This window comes from Colletotrichum abscissum (assembly GCF_030869225.1).
Source record: "Colletotrichum abscissum strain IMI 504890 chromosome Unknown Scaffold_8.1, whole genome shotgun sequence".
Classification (NCBI taxonomy): domain Eukaryota; kingdom Fungi; phylum Ascomycota; class Sordariomycetes; order Glomerellales; family Glomerellaceae; genus Colletotrichum; species Colletotrichum abscissum.
Window position 1 is genome coordinate 1,258,290 of NW_026850525.1, and position 17,602 is coordinate 1,275,891.

Below are 17,602 nucleotides of genomic sequence, written 5' to 3' on the forward strand. Positions count from 1 at the left end.
GGATGGGTGATCGCGGGCAAACAGCCGTTTCCGACACAGCATGCGCGAATATTGTCAAAAGTTAGGGTTTTCACCAGACTTTGGCATATTGGAATTCGAATACGATGAGAGCTGAGGCATGCCAGCTTATGGACCACAGAAAACAAGCTACAACCCCACCACCAAAACGACTAGAGGCAACAGACACGAGAAAAACTTGGCATCCCGTCTACCTCGGACTCGGAAACTTGTTGGTTTTCTCGAGTCTCAAGTCTTGCGAGCCTGCAGTGCCCAACTTTCGAGGTCTTTGGCAGCCCTGAAACACGCTGTCTAGATGTTAGCCTGGGGAGAGGCAAAGTTGGAGGGAAACTTCACCTGCATCATGCCGAGTGATGAATGGTGAAGGAGTGCGTTGGTTTCAACTTCTCGGACCTGCATTACATCGATGTATGGTGACTGATGAGCAGCCTTACTGCGTGGACAAAGGAGTCCGCATGGTCGCAAATGCAGGTGGTTGAATACCTATCTGTGCAAAGTCAGGCGAGCATGCAAATGGCAACACTCACTCAGCCTATGCTGCAACTTGCACCCGAGAAAACGAACGGCGTGTTCCTGAAGCAGAGATGCGGTGGAGGGGTGGGTGGGTTCCAGCCTTCGTCCGCCACCAAGAAACCCATTGCTTTCCAGCAAACCGGCTGTCTCTCCGGGCCTCCGGGTACACCGGTGTCTTCTTTCCGGGGATTAGGGCGGGCTTGGGCGGAGTGGTGGGTTGCATTTTGCAGCTTGATGCAGGCAAAGGGCTCGCTCAGGCACACGGCGCACAAGGCCGCTTTCAATTTCTTGTCCCGATTTTACTACATCAAAAGTTGGCTACAAGTGGTCAATGAGACATCGCGCGAAGACCTACGTCGACGCAACCCAATGCTTGACGCAGCAGTCTCTCTAGTCAAGTCTTTCTCTCCACACGATGTGTGTCATCGCCACAAGTTCTTGATGATCAGGGCGCCGGGAGGCATGATGTTGCGAAGCACGGCTAGGTACTCTTGACAAAGTATCGAGACCTGTGCGGCACTAGAACTCTCCATCACTGGGTCTAATACCCTCGGGGGTCGCGGCTGCGTGAAAATCATCCACCAGTCTCGCTCGAGACCCGGCCATGATGAAGCGTTCACTCACTCACTCATGACATATTCCCCGAAATTCTATCTTGAGATACGCCTCTGGCCCTCCAATGGACCCTGAACCTGACCACGTTGATGGCTTTCTGTGCCCGACTTAAGATCAGGGTAATTGGGCTGCTAGCGGCTTGCCTGTGATGGCATCTTCCTGGGTCAAAATTACGATCTTCGGTCTCTAGTTGAAGATCCGAATGGGGCTCTGTCCAACTCGGGCGGGGGCGCCATCTTCATGCGGAAGAGGACCTTGCGTTGCAACACTACCAGAAAGCCCCCGGCTCGCGGAATACTGTGTAGAGGATTGAAGAGGGGCACTGGGACACAGAGAGAGAAACGAAAGACACCACCAGTGACGACCTATGCTTGAACTGGTTCTCACCGCTGAATATCGAAATTCGGGGTCGTCACGTCTGCCGAATAATTCTGTCGATCTTCACCCGTTTGTGCCTGGGGAAAGTCTTCCCTTTTACCGAAGACTCAGGAAAGGTGTGTCCTTCGATGTGTCCGAGGTGGCTCGGATGGGACGTGGATCGCAGCAAGACGTACGAGAGTCACCTTTGACACTTGGAAAGCAAACGCTATCCATCCGTACGGTTACGTAGCATGGGAACTACTGCGAGGCCATGAGCATCCACTATTGCTGTCGGCAGTGGCCTAGATGCAGCAGGCATTGCTTCTTGTCGGCCCTCTGCCGCCCAAAGAAAAAATGATGCTCCCATGGTCAGACAGCGGCTGCGCTTCCTGCGTCCCCCGCCCGCTCGAGCAGTCAACGAACCCCGCACATTCCGATTTGGCCCTCTGTAGCTTTCAGGCGGACGGCAGAAAGTTTGTCTACGTGGTAAGAGAATTTTTTCGTTATCAATCAATCAATTGTCGTTGCTTTTCTCGCTAAGAAATGTCTCGCAGATGCTTTGACCTTCTCTGTATCAGGAACTGTACGGCGCGGCAGGCAAAAATGAGCTGGGCAGGCGGAGCGCTGGGGGGGATCCGCGCGGTCCACGCCAGGCGACGCTGCGGCTGCGCTGCTTGACTCGATGAAGCGTCCGTGTCACATGCCGAAAGCTCTTGGGACGACACTGACAAGCCAGGGGATCCTCGAGGGGGGTTGGTGGTGATGGATGGATCATGGAGGGGAGGACCTGCGGATCGAGAGAGAGAGGTACCACTGTGTCTGTTCGCCGGTCTAAGAGGTATTGGATTTTTTGACGTTTGGCTCGGTGGCTCGGTTGGCTCGTCAAGTTCCTGTTGGCTTTGTGGCTCGAGCCCTGATGCTGACGCCTACGCTATATTGCCCGGCGGCGATTTGGTACGGGCGAGAGAAGGAGACGAGTCCGGCCAAGATTTAGGGAATTTGGGATGCCGTGGACCGCTCGCTCCGCGGTTCCGCGTCGTCGAGGGGATGCGTGAGGTGCGTTTCCCCGGAGAGGCGGCGCTGTGTCAAGTGACTGGCCGGCGATGCGTCCTGGATGGTGTCGAGGGCCCGTCCTGATTCAGTCTGGGTTGGGTTGGCTCTAGTCCGTCTGACCACCGGAACGGCGGCGAGAAGCGGGTTCGCGGGGAGAGACTCCCGGGGGCGTGTGTGTTTGCTCAGGTCGCTTCTTCGTCTTCTTCTTCTTCCTGAGCAACCTCGTGGCAGCAACGGGTTCCTGGTTGTGGTCTATCAATCTAGGCCAGAGTGGCGCCCTATTTTTTTCCTCGCTCTCTATCGGCGGTGGCGTTTGAATGGGCTGACTCGTAGCTCCGAGACCCTTACGACCCCAACGATGGAACACACACAGAGAGAAAGAGAGACCTCTTCTGTATGCTGTCGCCCTATCTCTGCAAAACTCACCGGACTAACGTTCGGGGACCATGAACTAGGTTTTTAGGCCGCCTCACCTTTTTTTCGTGTCTCACACAAGAGGCTCGGGGCGGGCCATCTCCAGCACACCACCACGGAATTCCGTTTTTTTCTTTCTCTCTGATAGGTAAGCGGGGACTTTAGATCCCCCTTGGGCTGAAAGACGCCGGCGCGCCGGAGGACAAAGAAGCCGTTGAGAGGGGGGCGCGGCCAACGGGGGACCACGGCGACAGAACATCATGTTGGGCTTTTCCGGCTCACTAGGTAGGTACTCGTCTCCCAAAAAAAGGGCGCCGCGTGGTTTCAGGCGGCTTGTGGGGTTACCTCTTGTCTTTTTTCTTTGAGGGTGTCGTGATTATGTGTGTGGGTGTATGTAAGCCCGTTCCTGGACGAGTTGGGCTAAGATGCATGTGTGTCGTTTGGTGATCGTCGAGGGGACCGGCGTGAGAGGACTACCCCGAGATGGCGTAGCAGGACCGGTGGAAGGCTGGACACGTTACCGTGTTTTCTTGATCGGACGCGTTCTGCGCGACGAGGACGCGGCGAGATTTTCGCGATTGTGGGCGATGTCGTTGTCGTCGTCGTCGGGTCATCGGTCTTGTTGGAGATAGCTGTGGCGTTGGGTTGGCGTGTGTATCGCCACGGTGTTGGGCACAGACTCGATGAGGCCGTATCTCGTTTCTGAGGTTAATCGGATGTTTTGGGCTCTCACTCGACTCGTATATTCAGTGTGAGTTCAGGTGGGCTGATGGAATGGTCTGCATGCAGAGGTCAGGGGCTGTTGGTATCTCGAGATGTTGGCTTGCTCCTTCCTGGTGGCTGTGTGGCCGTGTGGCCTCGGAGACAATCGGGGCGTTGCTCTTTGGGGAAAGGGGCCTTTCGTTGATTGTAGGTCATCCATAAGTGTATTACTTGATCGGGAACATGTAGATCCTAGTGGTGGTGATGGCTCTGATGGCTATTGTCTCTGCGAACCGTCACCGTGCTCTTGCTCTATAGGCTTTGAAGTGTTAGCGACATGCCAGACAGATGTAAAGCGTTCTATGCGTAGGATTCCTTGTGTCTTGCGATGTGTCTGAATGTAAGCGTGCCATAATCGTCCCTTCCAGTAAGAGGATTGGGAGAAGCAGAAAAGGGTGGCTCTTCTCTGATCATGTATGGTCGATGTGCCTACGTACGCCAAAGGCTTCTTTTTTTTTTACCATTGATATTAACCTCTGGGCTTAGGCACTGAGGGAAGAACACCGGTTGACTACCTTGTGTTGGTGGGATATTGCCGGCTTTTCCCCTTCCTCTAGATGTGCGGGTGGGAGTTTTTAGCCTATACCTCTCTTTACCTACTTGAGAAATGTTTTACTGAATCGTGGTTCGCTGCTGGGTGTCGTTTTCATGCTCGCCTCGTTATTCCTCTGTTGTGAAAGGTGACTTGATACACTCTATTGACGATATGATGAGTTCAATGGGTGAAGTAAGAATCATTTCCAGTGTAGAGGGCTCTACAGGGAGACAGCAACTTAGAATGTTTACACTTCGTATGGTTGTTGTACCGGGACGAGTTGTGTGAGGAAATGATGGCATGTTGGTCCGAGCCATCATGTCCTTTTCAGTATTCATGTGCTTCCCTATGAGATTGAGCGTAGCTATACCTTGCCATTGAAAGGACTTGAGTTTTACAAGCTTCCCTAGGCCGCCAAGAGATCCCTCGTCCTCCTGTGACCTTATCTAACCGTAAATGACACCTAGATGCCATCTCCCGTGGTGTCTTGCCAGATAAAGTGATCTTGCTGCGGGTCTTTGTGTTCCTTTTCGACACAATTGGGTCCATCAAGAAGAGTGTCAGGTACTTGAGGCAGCTATGTCTGGGTGATCCCCGTCTCAATTGGGATTTGAGGCTGTAGGGGTCTGAGTCCTGCGTAAGTAGTCGGATATGTATCGACATAATGTCAAAAGAGTCTGCCATTACAGTAGAAACATTCACAGCAAAAATAATCAGATAGTCCTCCATAATCAACAAGCATTTCATCTAAGAAACGTCTTTACTCTGGTGAGAACGAAGCGATGCTTCGAGAGATCTCCGGGGGACATGTTATTCGTCCTGGACACCACCCTCCGTAACGTTGGCTCTTGGAGTTCTAATGAGCCTTTACACGTATTCGAGCTTATAGCACCTTCGTACAGGCAACTGGCCGCGTTTTCAAGTCGTAGCGTCTGTTTTGATACCGAATGTTACGTCACGTAATCATTACTCGTATGGTGTATGGCTGGAAAAATCATGGAGATATCGTCGTTGATAGAGGCGATCTCGACCTCTGATCGTTTGCAATACTGATCTCGACTCTGGCTACAAGCAACTCCGTCTAGCAATCCAGTCACATAAGACCTGTTTGTGCTATGCGTTTGAGCTATCTTGTATGCTATTGTAGATGGCTTCTTACTTACCGCGGCTTACCCCGTGACTGTCTCTGGAAATGAATGAGCATCACCGTAGTCGCATTACGAAGTCTCTTCATCTGAGATCAATCATCCTACAAATAAAATGCTTCGTGAGGTCATCAGTCATGTGTATCCACCGGTATGCAACACTGTCTCAATACAGCGTAACGAACGTACTTTCTGCCTTCGGTCAGCCATATTAAACAACGAGGCAAAGAAGGAGACCTTTGTAATTTAAGATGGTGCCATCCAAGACGTGGACATCAATAAATTGTGAAGGCTATAGCATGTGTGAGATGGCACAAAATTGCGCTGTGCCTAGAGTAATATTCTTAGAATGAGAAGAGCTACTACGAAATATGAAGTCTTGAGCGTACAGGGGACGAAATTCCTGATCTCGATAGACTCGGGCAATCCAAAGAAAAAGAAAACAGACATATGGGGGGACCCTTCCTTGTGACAGTGATCCAGCTTGATGACTCTATGGTCTCCAGTCTAGAAGGATCGAGTTTCTCAGACTTTCATTTGCTGCGTATATAAACGTCTCAAACCCTTCATCATGGGGGTCTCTTCTGCGGAACCACAGCCCGCACTACCTAGGGCGGCGGGCTCTCATTATGCCCAAGTTCCACGGATTGAAGTCCAGAGCCAAGTGATCAAGACCGTCTGCGATCATCGCAATGAGCCAGATAGGCTCTAATGCTAAGTGTACTTTCTTCGCCTCGAGATACCGTCGGTTACTTTCCAAAGTCGGTACAGAGACATACCAAAAGGAATATTTTCGCAACGTGGGGGAAGGAGAACAACTGCGTCTGGTTAAAGTGAATTATACGATCCTGTTCTTCGTCGCTATACGCGCATCTACAGATATTAGACGATCGCTCGGTCTTGAGACACGCCATAGAGGGCATCGCGCCAACAGTGACATTGACCTGGAACTCTTTAAGCCTACAGAATCGGCATTGTCATTTTATAGTGGCCTACGACGTTCCCGATAGTGTTGATGTTGAGTTTGCAGGCGGCCGGGCGAGTAAGACCGAGAGCAGGTAGACGTCAGGACGCAGAATTTGTTGGGACACTTCGTGGACTGCAGAGTCATGACTTCTGGTGATTTTGTTCGAGAGACCGCGTTTTTCCCCAGCGAGCGGATACCCAGTCCCCAACATACACATTCACACACTAAACAAGGGCATGTATCTCCAGATCTCCCTCCCTCTCATGGTCATTATTGACTGAATACTACGGCGGTGGAGGCAACGAATAAGAGATGATCTTTCCATCTTGGAGTCACTTTGTGGGCTTCTGAAAACATCCTACACCAGTCTGTAAGATCGTCTTGTAGCGATCCTCGTAGCTGTGGGGGAATGGCAACGACGAGATTCGGGGCTGCTCCGGTCACCGCCAGCCCTGACGTCTAGAGATCCAACCTGCGAGAAGCAACGAAAAAGCGGCCTTTTATATATTGGATTGACATGTATATGAAGCCAGCTATACATTCAAGTCACTGTCAGTTGCTGATGTAGACCAACAGAGCCTGGACTGTGTTTTACTTATCTACCTCATGCTATGCCAGAAGACGGCCCGGCATAGGAACTTGGATAAAATTTGGCAACGTGGAACATGTTTATCATTTCTCGCGAAACAGATTGTTGGTGAATCGAGGCGATCATTCTGTTCGTCAGTCTGTTATTTTCGCCCGAAGTGGATTCTGCACACTAATGATCACCAAGAGTACTCGAGAAGCATCTTGTGAGATTGTCTACTTCTAGCTAATGGCTATATTTCCCATGAGAGTAACCCCTTTCAACAGCAAGACAGTCGTTCAGAGATTACCTCAAATAATCACAAGTTATATTAGCTGGGAAAGACTGCAGAACTTCAAAGTCACACAGTCGCATTCCATGTCCGCTGGGTGACATCGCGCTAGCCCTGGGCCGCCAGCGAATGCACTGAAAGATTGAACGGCGCATTAGACACCCCAAGGCCTGGTGATCGTCAGAGTTCCCTAAAACATCAAGATAGGCGTATAACTAAAGTGTGTTTACTGCTGCAAAGGATAGAAGTGAGGCTGTCAGACGTCGACCGTGGGCCGAAGGTGACCCGTATCCGTCCAGCCGCCCCGACAGCCGGTCCGATTGGCGACGGGTAGGACCAGGCTCCGTGCCATCGGCATCGGCGGGGTCAAGCGGCTCCCCCCCAGAATTCTAGAGACGGCCTAGATCTTGGGATGGTCGGCGACCAACCAGTGAACGGTAACCCCCTCCATCCCAAATTCCCCAATGGATCAAATCAGATAAAGCTCTGGAGGGGCCCAAGCTATGTCATGGGGTTCCTTTTTCACCATGTACACGTGAAGAAGACGGAAACTCGACTCGTCTCGTCTCATTTCTTTACAGCAAAGGACCTGCACTTGCCAGCCTCATCTTGCTGAAACTTTATTCCTACGCTACTTTTTTTCTCTACCACCTCACTACCTACACCATACTCCTCTCAACTACTTACCATCCTTCCAGTCCTCCACTGGCAAGGCATCCCAGGTCGGTCCCCATTACCGCATCCTCCGCCGCCGGCCGAGAAATTGCGCTAGCGAACGGCGGCATTGCATGAGGAAAACGGCACTAACGCACCTCCATCAGCCGCCCTGCGCGATCGCCCACCCAACCTTCTCCATACCTAAGCTCAACGGGGAGGAGAGCTTTCCCCAAGAGCCGAATTCTGGGCAAGAAACATTTTAGTGCCATTTTTCGCCATTTTCGCCTTTCAAACCGTCTCTCCGCCTCTTGATCACGTCACCAGACCCTTGTTCTGGCGTGAGGGACGCCATCTTCAAACCGCGTTTTTACCAGTGTGCCTCTCTATCTATTCGGTCTGAGGGTACTCGACGTCAACTGCCCATGTCTCGGACGTGATGGCCTCCGCCAAGGACGAAGCCGCATCGATGCCGGCAGCGGCACCGGCTACTGCTTTTCCTCCTGCACCTCCTCCTCCACCACCACCACCGTCGTCCGATGCTCATCCACCGCAATCCCAGTCCTCTGCGACCGCCTCGCCGAGAGGGTTAAGTAGGCGCTCCTCCTCCTACGACGGACGCTCGCCAGCGTCCCCGCGCTCGCTCTCTCGGAGGCAGAGCACCAACGAGCGCATCAACGAGATATTAGAGGTACGTTCTTCTACCTGTAGCTCCTTTCGCTTCTGCATCCTACCCCATCGCCAACCGAGGATCTGGGACTGTGGAACCCTCTCTGCGTGTGTTTAAACGTGTGTCGTCTACGAGCATGTACATTTCGCTCATCGCTTGGCACCGACCCTTCTGGCCGCCAATCCACGGCATTTCTCTCTGAACCCTAGTTAATTCAACATTGACCTCGCTTCTCCGTTTCCTTTCTGCCCATCCCCATGTTCTGTTCTCCTTCCTAATTCCGGATCATTCTCCCCGTCTACCATCATACATACCTCCTCCTACTTACACCTTCCCTCTCTCCCCCAAAACAGAACGCACGAGGCCGCGCACAAGCCATGGGCGGCGGACTCTCAACAAGCCGCTCCGCTCCCGCCAGCCCCCCGCGGCACTACTCCCGCGCGGATGGCTCTCACAATGAGAACGTCGGCATCATCTCCCGCGGCCCGGACCGCAATTACCAGAGCATGAACTCGGCGCCGCAACCGTCCGCCGTAACCACCACAGCGACGACCCCGGAGCTGACCGGCATGCGGCCGCGCAAGTCGGTCCAGTCGACGAGGAACTCCCTGCCGGCGCAGGCCGAGGAGGAAGGGGAGGACGAAGACTACGATGCCGTGGTCGCGCGGGAGGAGCGGGAGAGAGAAGCGCAGAGGAAGGAACCCTGGTACACGATTCTGCTGTCCAGCTTCCAGAGCATCGAGCTGGAGAACAAGGGCAGCGTGGCTCGCGATCACCTGGCGCTCGGTACGTATTGCGCTCGCACTTTGTCACGAGAGCTCAGCCCATCCGGGTCAGCTTCCCCCTCAACCTAGACGGTTCAGCCGCCTCTCCAACCCATCACGGTTCAACGCTTCTCTACGGCTGCCAATGGCCACAGCGTATCCCTTCATGAATAACCCATCCTCCTCCATCTCCCAGGCAAACGGGGGCCAACTCCCCCGGGCGCTTTAGCTCAGTGGAACACTCAGCTGGGGACTAGGGATTTCCACATGTCTTTCGAGACGGACCTCGACCCCTTGAGTTCGACTCCACGCTATGAGCTACTCTTTTTTGCGAATTCTTTTGGCACTTTCACCTATGAAGAATCATGACAGCCGTATACAGCTCCAGCTAACCGGGACTAACTAACTCTTCTCACCAAAAAAACAGAACGAACATTCCTCGCATGGCTCCGCACATCTCTCGCCTTCGCCTCCATAGGCATCGCCGTAACGCAGCTCTTCCGCCTCAACTCGTCCCTCTCGACGCCGGGGGCCGACGACCCGAACAGCCACACCCTCCGCCAGCTGGGCAAGCCGCTCGGCGCGACGTTCCTGGGCATCAGCATCCTCATTTTGTTTTTGGGCTACCAGCGTTACTTCCGCGCGCAGCAGTGGGTGATGAAGGGCAAGTTCCCCGCGAGCCGCGGGACCATTATCATCGTGTCCGTGGTGGCGTTTGCGCTGATGGCTGTGAGCTTGGTTGTGGTTGTGGTTGTGAGTCCTACGAGCAGGGAGCGGTGATTTGTCCATCGTGTGACAGGTTTTGGTCTTTATACGGGGCGTTCATATGTTTGGTGCCTAAGTCTGGCTGCATATGTTTGAAATGAGAGCGTTCTGCATTGAGGTGACACCTGGGATTTGAGTTGGTTGAAAGATGCGTTATCTACATTATGTCTATTTGCTTCTGATATGACGCAGCAATGAGTATATAATACCCTGATAATACACAACCGAGGATACTGTAGCATAACCAGCAATTTTCTACGGTGACGTGAGAAATCCACCTTGAAGCTAGGAGACAGAGTACACTTGAATGCGATACTATAATGGCTGCGGAAATCGACAACGTTAATATTTAAGCAAGCCCAGTTTAATCCTTGCAGAATTGGGCGGCTCAGTGAGCACGTTCACTTGAAGACGAATTCGCTATCTGAGTAACCCTTTCTCAACCGGCATCATGCGTATTTGTATTACATGTAATCTACCATGCCAACCTCTGTCCGACGCGAAACCCACAAAGGGCAATTGCATCAGAGACGCATCGCAAGACGCAGGCATCCGGCCCGTTCGGGCACCTCATCTCATCTCATCTCCTTACCTGAAAGCCAAGAGCCGAGTGTCGAGAGCTTTCACCCCTCTAAAACCCCAACCTATCAGATGACGTCAAAAAAAGCTGAGCCAGCTGCACCTCACATTGTGGGGAACCCGCACAGAACCACTTACAACAGGCGCAGACAACGACACACACTCTTTCATCTCGACCGCAGCTCCCTCACCTCACTTTCCCACAATCTCAATATCACCACCCATTTACTCGCGCGCACATGAGGCCACGAGAACTCATCCCGCCGACAAGACAACCTAACTCAGAAAGAGGCGCCAGGAAAGGGGGAAGAAGAAAAAAAGCATTGGGACCACGTCAATAAAGGGAACAGAAAAGACCCCCCTCACAAAATACAAACATGTCCCCCTCAACAGAACCCCTCTCCCCCCCCTCCTTCGCAACAACCCAGCTCACCCTCCTCGAAGCCGAACTCGCCGCAGAAGTCTCGGAATCGTCCGCCCTCGTCTCCTCGCACTCCCCCACGGCCCTCCAGCGCGCAGGCCTCGCCCTGCCCAACCTCGTCGTCACCGCCCGCCGCACAGGTCTAGGCGGCCGCACCGTCCTCGAACTATCCTCCGATCCCGCCGTTGCTTCTTCTTCCGGTGAACTACCCGAGCATGGCCTCCGTCCGGGGGACATTGTGCTCATCTCGGAGCAGCCTGCGGGAAACGCCAAGAAGAAGGAGGTGAAGGAGCTCGAGAGTAAAGGGGCGAGGGGGGTGGTTACGAGGGTTAGGAGGGAGCTTGTTGGTGTTGCTGTTGATGAGGGGAAGGGGGAGGAGAGGGAGTTTACGGGGAGGGTTTGGATTGTCAAGGTTGCTGACGATGTCACGTACCGGAGGTGAGATCTTCTGCTCTTGACTCATTTCCTTTTCGGTCGTCTGTCGGTCAAGGATCAAATGCTTGACAGAGATGGAGTCTGTCAGCTGCGTCACTTGGTGCGAGACTTCACGGAAGCAGGCTGGGCTCTCCGTGATTGACGACTTGTGGCAGTATCACAATGCTGCAGCACCTAGCGGAGGAGCAGACAGGACTAACAAGCGCCTACAGGATGAGCCAAACCATGGGCAAGATCGAAAAGATGACGGAATCGGAATACACGGCCTTCATGCGCGTCCTCTTCGGCCTCTCGAGCCCGTCACCGGTGCCCCCGGACCTAGCATCCGACCCGGAGCTCGCAAAGATCCAATGGATCGACCCGTCTCTCAACGACTCCCAAAAGGACGCCATCCGGTTCGCCCTCGCGTCCCGCGAAGTTGCCCTGATCCACGGCCCGCCAGGCGTGAGTCTGACTTGATCCCCTAACCGACCCGATGAAAGAAACGCCATGGCTGACGAAAAAGGAGGAAAAAGACGGGCAAAACACACACCCTAATCGAACTAATCCTCCAGCTCATCAAGCTCAATCTCCGCATCCTCGTCTGCGGCCCCTCCAACATCTCCGTCGACAACATCGTAGAGCGCCTCGCCCCGCACAAGATCCCCATCCTCCGCCTCGGCCACCCGGCCCGCCTCCTCCCCAGCGTCCTCGCCCACTCCCTCGACGTCCTCACCCAGACCTCCGAGGCCGGCGCCATCGTCAAGGACGTCCGCGCCGAAATGGACGCAAAACAGGCCTCTATAAAAAAAACGCGCAACGGCCGCGAGAAGCGCCAAATCTACGCCGACCTCAAGGAGCTCCGCAAGGAATTCCGCGAGCGCGAGCGCGGCTGCGTCGCAAACTTGATTCGCGAGAGCAAAGTCGTCCTGGCGACGCTGCACGGCGCGGGCGGACACCAGCTCCGGGACCAGCAGTTCGACGTCGTCATCATTGACGAGGCGAGCCAGGCGCTTGAGGCGCAGTGCTGGGTGCCTTTACTGTCGGCCAAGAAGGCCGTTTGTGCCGGCGATCATCTGCAGCTGCCGCCGACAATCAAGTCGCTCAATTCCAAGGTGAAGCCGCCGGCGGCAGCAAAGTCAGCGGCCCCCATAGAAGACGCGGAGAAGAAGCATATCAAGGGCATGACGCTGGAGACGACCCTGTTTGATAGGCTTCTCGCCCTACACGGGTCATCCATCAAGCGTATGCTCACCACACAGTACCGCATGCACGAGAACATCATGAGGTTCCCGTCGGACGAGCTTTACGAAGGAAAGCTCATCGCCGCGGAGGCGGTCAAGGAGCGCTTGCTCAGAGACCTGCCGTACGAGGTCGAGGACACGGAAGACACCAACGAGCCGGTCGTCTTCATCGACACGCAAGGGGGCGACTACCCCGAGAGGAGCGAGGACGACGACAAGGACGCCGTCAAGAAGGCAAAGTTCAGCTTGCACGGGGAGAGCAAGAGCAACGAGATGGAAGGGGCCTTGGTCCGGCAACACGTCCAGAAGCTGGTCGACGCGGGAGTGAAGCCAGAGGACATCGCCGTCGTGACCCCTTACAACGCTCAGGTAAGCCTGGTCAAACCCAACGAAGCCCCCTTCCCCCCCTTTGATTATGGATCTTCTGTTTGGAAATCTTGGGTCCGTCGCGAAGAGCCGCAAGGCATGAAAGCTGACATCGGATGAACCGAACGCAGCTCGCCATTTTAGCGCCCCTGAAAGAACGGTTCCCTGGCATCGAGCTGGGCAGCGTTGACGGATTCCAGGGCCGTGAAAAAGAGGCCGTCATTGTCAGCCTTGTACGGAGCAACTCCGTAGGAGAAGTAGGGTTCCTGGGCGAGAAGCGCCGACTGAACGGTAAGCTTCAAACGAGAGATGATCCCGCCGGCCGCGGCCAGGCTGGGAAGATCCCAGTATGCGGCCGACCGTTAGCGCATGAATGTTAATGCGTTCTTAGTGGCGATGACGAGACCCAAACGCTCGCTGACGGTGATCGGAGATTCAGAGACAGTCAAGAGGTGAGTCGGTTTGAGAAAATTGCTTTCTTTTCCCCCTTCTTCCCCAAACCTTCCCCTTCCCTAGTTGAATTTGGGGCGTGCGGCGCAGAGCACCTCTGCAGTCTGCACAGATGGTGGCAGGCTTATCCTGAGACATCTGCTGAGCCGCGTCAAACGTCCAACATCTCGGGCCTGTTTCTTCTTCTTTTTTTTCTTTTCTTTTTGTGCTAACTTGGGTTGTGCCATGATCAGAGGCAGCAACTTTCTCAAACGGTGGATGGATTTCCTCGAAGAGAACGCTGATCTACGTTACCCGGATTTATCGTCACTTCAAGGGTCCTGAAAGGTCCCTAAATTTGGGACGGTTGGGGAGATCGTGGGCTGGCGGCGTTACCGAGGGACCATCTTCCATGCAAGGTCCGCCCCTCTCCAATGTCGACCTTTATGCGACGAGAGGACTCGTGGCTAGAAAGAACAGACGATCTGGAATACCGACGAACCGGCTTTGTCGATGTGGTGGCCCGCCGTGGAGGGGTAGCTGGGATGAATCCTTATGCGACGGGATGTGCTGGTTTCCCAACGATGCCAAAACAGGAAAAGGCTGCATTGTCTGACTTTCGGCGCGGCGTATCGTAGAATTTTGAATCGGCCGTCGACCATGCTCGCGGCCCACCAGGGGTTCATTGGGGGAGGGTGCGTCCGTTGACGCAAGTTGATGGGCGCTAGGGCATAGACGACTTGGGTCGTGGCTTGTCGTGTCGTGTTCGCGGTCCTGGGCAGCGGACGAAAGAAGAAGGGAGAGAAAGATTTTGGGTCCTTTGGAGTGGAGGGACGGGGGCACAGATGTCAGCCGTCACTGATCAGACGAAGAAAGTGGCATCCATGTATGTTTCAGGTTACTTTCCACGTCTGGCGACCTGTGCCATCCTTGTTCGCGTGGCCAGACCCGCCATATTCTCCTACCGAGGAGGAGGGGGATGCTTGACTTGGACGTTACCCTCTCGGTCTCGACGAGATTGTGCGCTGGAATTCGCGGTGCCTTTGGGGTTATGTACGGAGTCTGCGGACTATTCGTACGGATAAAGTATTTGAAAGCAGACCTGAGACTGCGGCTGATATTGGATTGCCCGCACCAGAACTCAACAAATCAGTCTTGATCCTTCTTGGCACAAGATATCATCTGTAATTTGACCAGGGCTCTCTCTCCTGTGTTGGGTTGAAGCCATGTCTGTCGTAAAGACAAGACCAAAGTGAAAAAGCCTGTCGCCTATCTCGTACTCTGTATATCTGGTTGCGTTGAATCTCGCTGCGTTGTGCACTCTGCCTTGACTCCGCGCAGCGAATATATCTTGTTGGCCATCACATCTGTTATTATCAGATTGTACCATCCCAACTGCGCAGCCAAGTTTGGGAAGCTTAGACATCCGGATGTATAGTGTGAGCTAGGACATTGCACAGCCCAGATCACTCACATTCGGTCGGCACTTCAACTCGCTTCCAGAAGAATGGTTCATCTCCATGTCTATGAGACATGGCTAATTCCGGGGCAAACCACCAATTGGATGTGTGTTCCGATGGCTGGGAGAGCGCTGGCGAGTAATGTGCTTTGCCAGCAGCTTCAGCCGTGTGCCATTTATTATACTCGGCTCCTATAGATGCCGGCCGCTCGTGCTCTGGGCTGACGGGCGATCATAAGTCGGTTGTCTCGCTATATGATGCTCCGCCAAGGTCCACTGTGCAAGACGATCAAACCGTTGCTGGAGCGGGATAGCTTCTCAGGTGTTGGATCGAGGTTGGACTAGGGGGGCTACATTGACGTGATTGACTAGGCACGAGCACTCCGTGTGGGTGATTTGGCATGGCTTTGCTACCTGTATCGCCCACGTAACTGCAATATGCATTGCATGATGTTGGTTGTCCACGAGGGAGCCGCCGCCTTCCTGGACGAAGCTATATCGTGATCGCATATAGGCACCGAAAATAGCTGACTGGCCAATAATTCTTCCGACGCTTTGTTCCGTGCGACTCTGGCAAGGTGTTTTAAACCAGAACCTCAAGGGAAAAGAATCACGGCGGGTTCGCGGTGCCTTTAGCCGTTGCTGAAAACCCCCCACGAGTCAGGGTGAGCAGGCCAAAGAAGCCACCATATTGCGTTGCGGAGAAGCTGTCCACATTGATACGAGCCGTGGGACTGTCATCGAGCTTCGCCCAGAATTGGAATGGTCTTGATCTAGGCAGACAATAGGGGACAGCGGGGGTCCTGCTCGACGGGCAAAAGGCTTGCAAGCCATGTGGTGGTTTAGCCTCCTCTGAATCCTGCGATGTGGGGCTGTCCCAAATGCAGTTGTATGGATACTGGCCTGTCTTTTGGACGCGAAGATGCTGCACGTCGTCGACGGGGGGGCTGGAAGACACGGCTTAGAAAGGGTTTCGCTCCTACAAGAAGGGGCTCAAAGTGAGTTGTGATGGAAACTTCTTGATTCCTACGCAGTATTGGAGTATTGAGTGAGGTAGTTGTGCCGCAGCATCCAGAGGTTGCCGCTGGCGTGAACCAAGAATAGGTAATGCAGGCAGGTGGCAGGTGCATGCAGGAGGACGTGGCATGTGGTTGCAGCGATCCAAGTGAGGAAAACTCCGTCGTAACCTGCGGCTCGGTGGCACATTGGATTCGTCCGAGAGGCTAGCAATCACATCTCTGCAAGTGCAGCGTTGCTTCTGAGGAGCTGAAGCCAGCGCTACCACAAAAGATGGAGAGTCGTTGAGCAATCGGGATTCAACCAGCTAGAATCTAGTGTGAATGGCTGTCAGGTCTGACGGCGGCGGCGCCAGTCAGAGTGACAGAGGCATCCAACCGCAAATGAGATAGTGCAAACGGCCAGGCGGACGAGACGAGTTAGTGCCGTTGATTCTTGATGGCAGGACGCTCGAAATTCCAGCATTCCGTTTGCCGGGGCCTTCGCTCACTTCCTATTGGGGTGAGGCAGGCGTTCGCTGATACCCTAGCGCGGCGTCATGATATTGGACGACTAGTTGGCGATAGAGGTCTTGGATGGCGGGATCTGGGACGCCATGTCGGGTGAAGATGCTAGCTAGGCTTGGTCGATTTCCGATGGTGTTGGCCGATGGCCGACAGACTAAGAGGTTAGACGCAGTGTGGATTGTTGGTAAGAATTACCAGCACCCTCGAGCAGCATGGCTTTGACCTCGTCCACGACTCGTCCGTCAACTTGAAGAACGACTAGGATTCATCATACAAGAGCGTGGACTTGAGAGACGAGGCCTGTCGCTGGTCGATGCCTTCACCCGATCAGCACGGATAGAGTCGGGGTTTGGTAGCGACAAGGCCAAGAACCGGGTCGAGTGATGCGAATCTAGAGTGGTAGCGGGTGGCAGTATCCGTGTGTAGAGTAGTAGTATGTAGCCGTAGGCGGCATCATCAATCACACACCGACTCTCGATGACTGTCTTTGGCTCTTGTTATCGGTATGTGCAGGCTTGTTGCAACCCGAGGACCAAACGAGGATGAAGGTAGGTACTGGTAGTCTCGTATCTGGCGATGCGAGGTGAGGTTGACACACACGGACCACAAGACACAAAAGTGACCTCCGACTTGTGACCTCAACATGGATTCATGGAATGAGCCACGGCGGGACGGGCAGCGGGAGCGAGTTCCCTTGTTGGGCCCATGTTGATGTGGAAAAAAAAAGAAAAGGAAGCAAAGACTGAAACAAGACGCCAGATGCGGCAGCTCCTCGGAGGAGAAGTCGGACCAGCAATCCGGGTACAATGGAGCCGGCAGGGCCGGGAATTGCCTTTCCACAGACTCCATACTCTTTCCACCCAGGCCGTTACTCTTCTTCTCGAATCCTTACGAAGTAGTTACCCACGGAAAGTTCTTACTCAGTGCCGCCTGCAGATATCATGTTAGGACCACAGATAGCGGCAGTCACGCAGGCAGGAGGAGCTTTCTACACAGTAAAGTACCTTAGTCCCCACCAGAGGTACTTCTCAGGCATGGTATCCGTACCTGGTACCCTAGACATCTACAAAAA

The 17,602-nt window shown here is 53.9% G+C and overlaps 3 protein-coding genes across 3 annotated transcripts; 2 read left to right on the forward strand and 1 right to left on the reverse strand.

Moving 5' to 3' along the window:
- Positions 1–8,335: 8,335 nt before the first annotated feature.
- CABS01_04414 (uncharacterized protein) lies at positions 8,336–10,110 on the forward strand (the record flags this gene model as incomplete). The annotated part of the gene is made up of 3 exons (XM_060537785.1): positions 8,336–8,587; positions 8,920–9,352; positions 9,758–10,110. The coding sequence occupies 3 exons, from the start codon at positions 8,336–8,338 to the stop codon at positions 10,108–10,110; spliced, it is 1,038 nt and encodes a 345-aa protein (XP_060390630.1).
- Positions 10,111–11,051: 941 nt separating this feature from the next.
- CABS01_04415 (uncharacterized protein) lies at positions 11,052–13,893 on the forward strand (the record flags this gene model as incomplete). Its single annotated transcript, XM_060537786.1, has 6 exons — positions 11,052–11,533; positions 11,743–11,974; positions 12,085–13,122; positions 13,251–13,410; positions 13,511–13,571; positions 13,803–13,893. The coding sequence occupies 6 exons, from the start codon at positions 11,052–11,054 to the stop codon at positions 13,891–13,893; spliced, it is 2,064 nt and encodes a 687-aa protein (XP_060390631.1).
- A 1,724-nt stretch (positions 13,894–15,617) lies between these two features.
- On the reverse strand, positions 15,618–16,213 carry CABS01_04416 (uncharacterized protein; the record flags this gene model as incomplete). Its single annotated transcript, XM_060537787.1, has 2 exons — positions 15,618–15,954; positions 16,038–16,213. 2 exons carry the CDS (start codon positions 16,211–16,213, stop codon positions 15,618–15,620), a joined length of 513 nt encoding a protein of 170 aa, XP_060390632.1.
- Between the last annotated feature and the right edge of the window lie 1,389 nt (positions 16,214–17,602).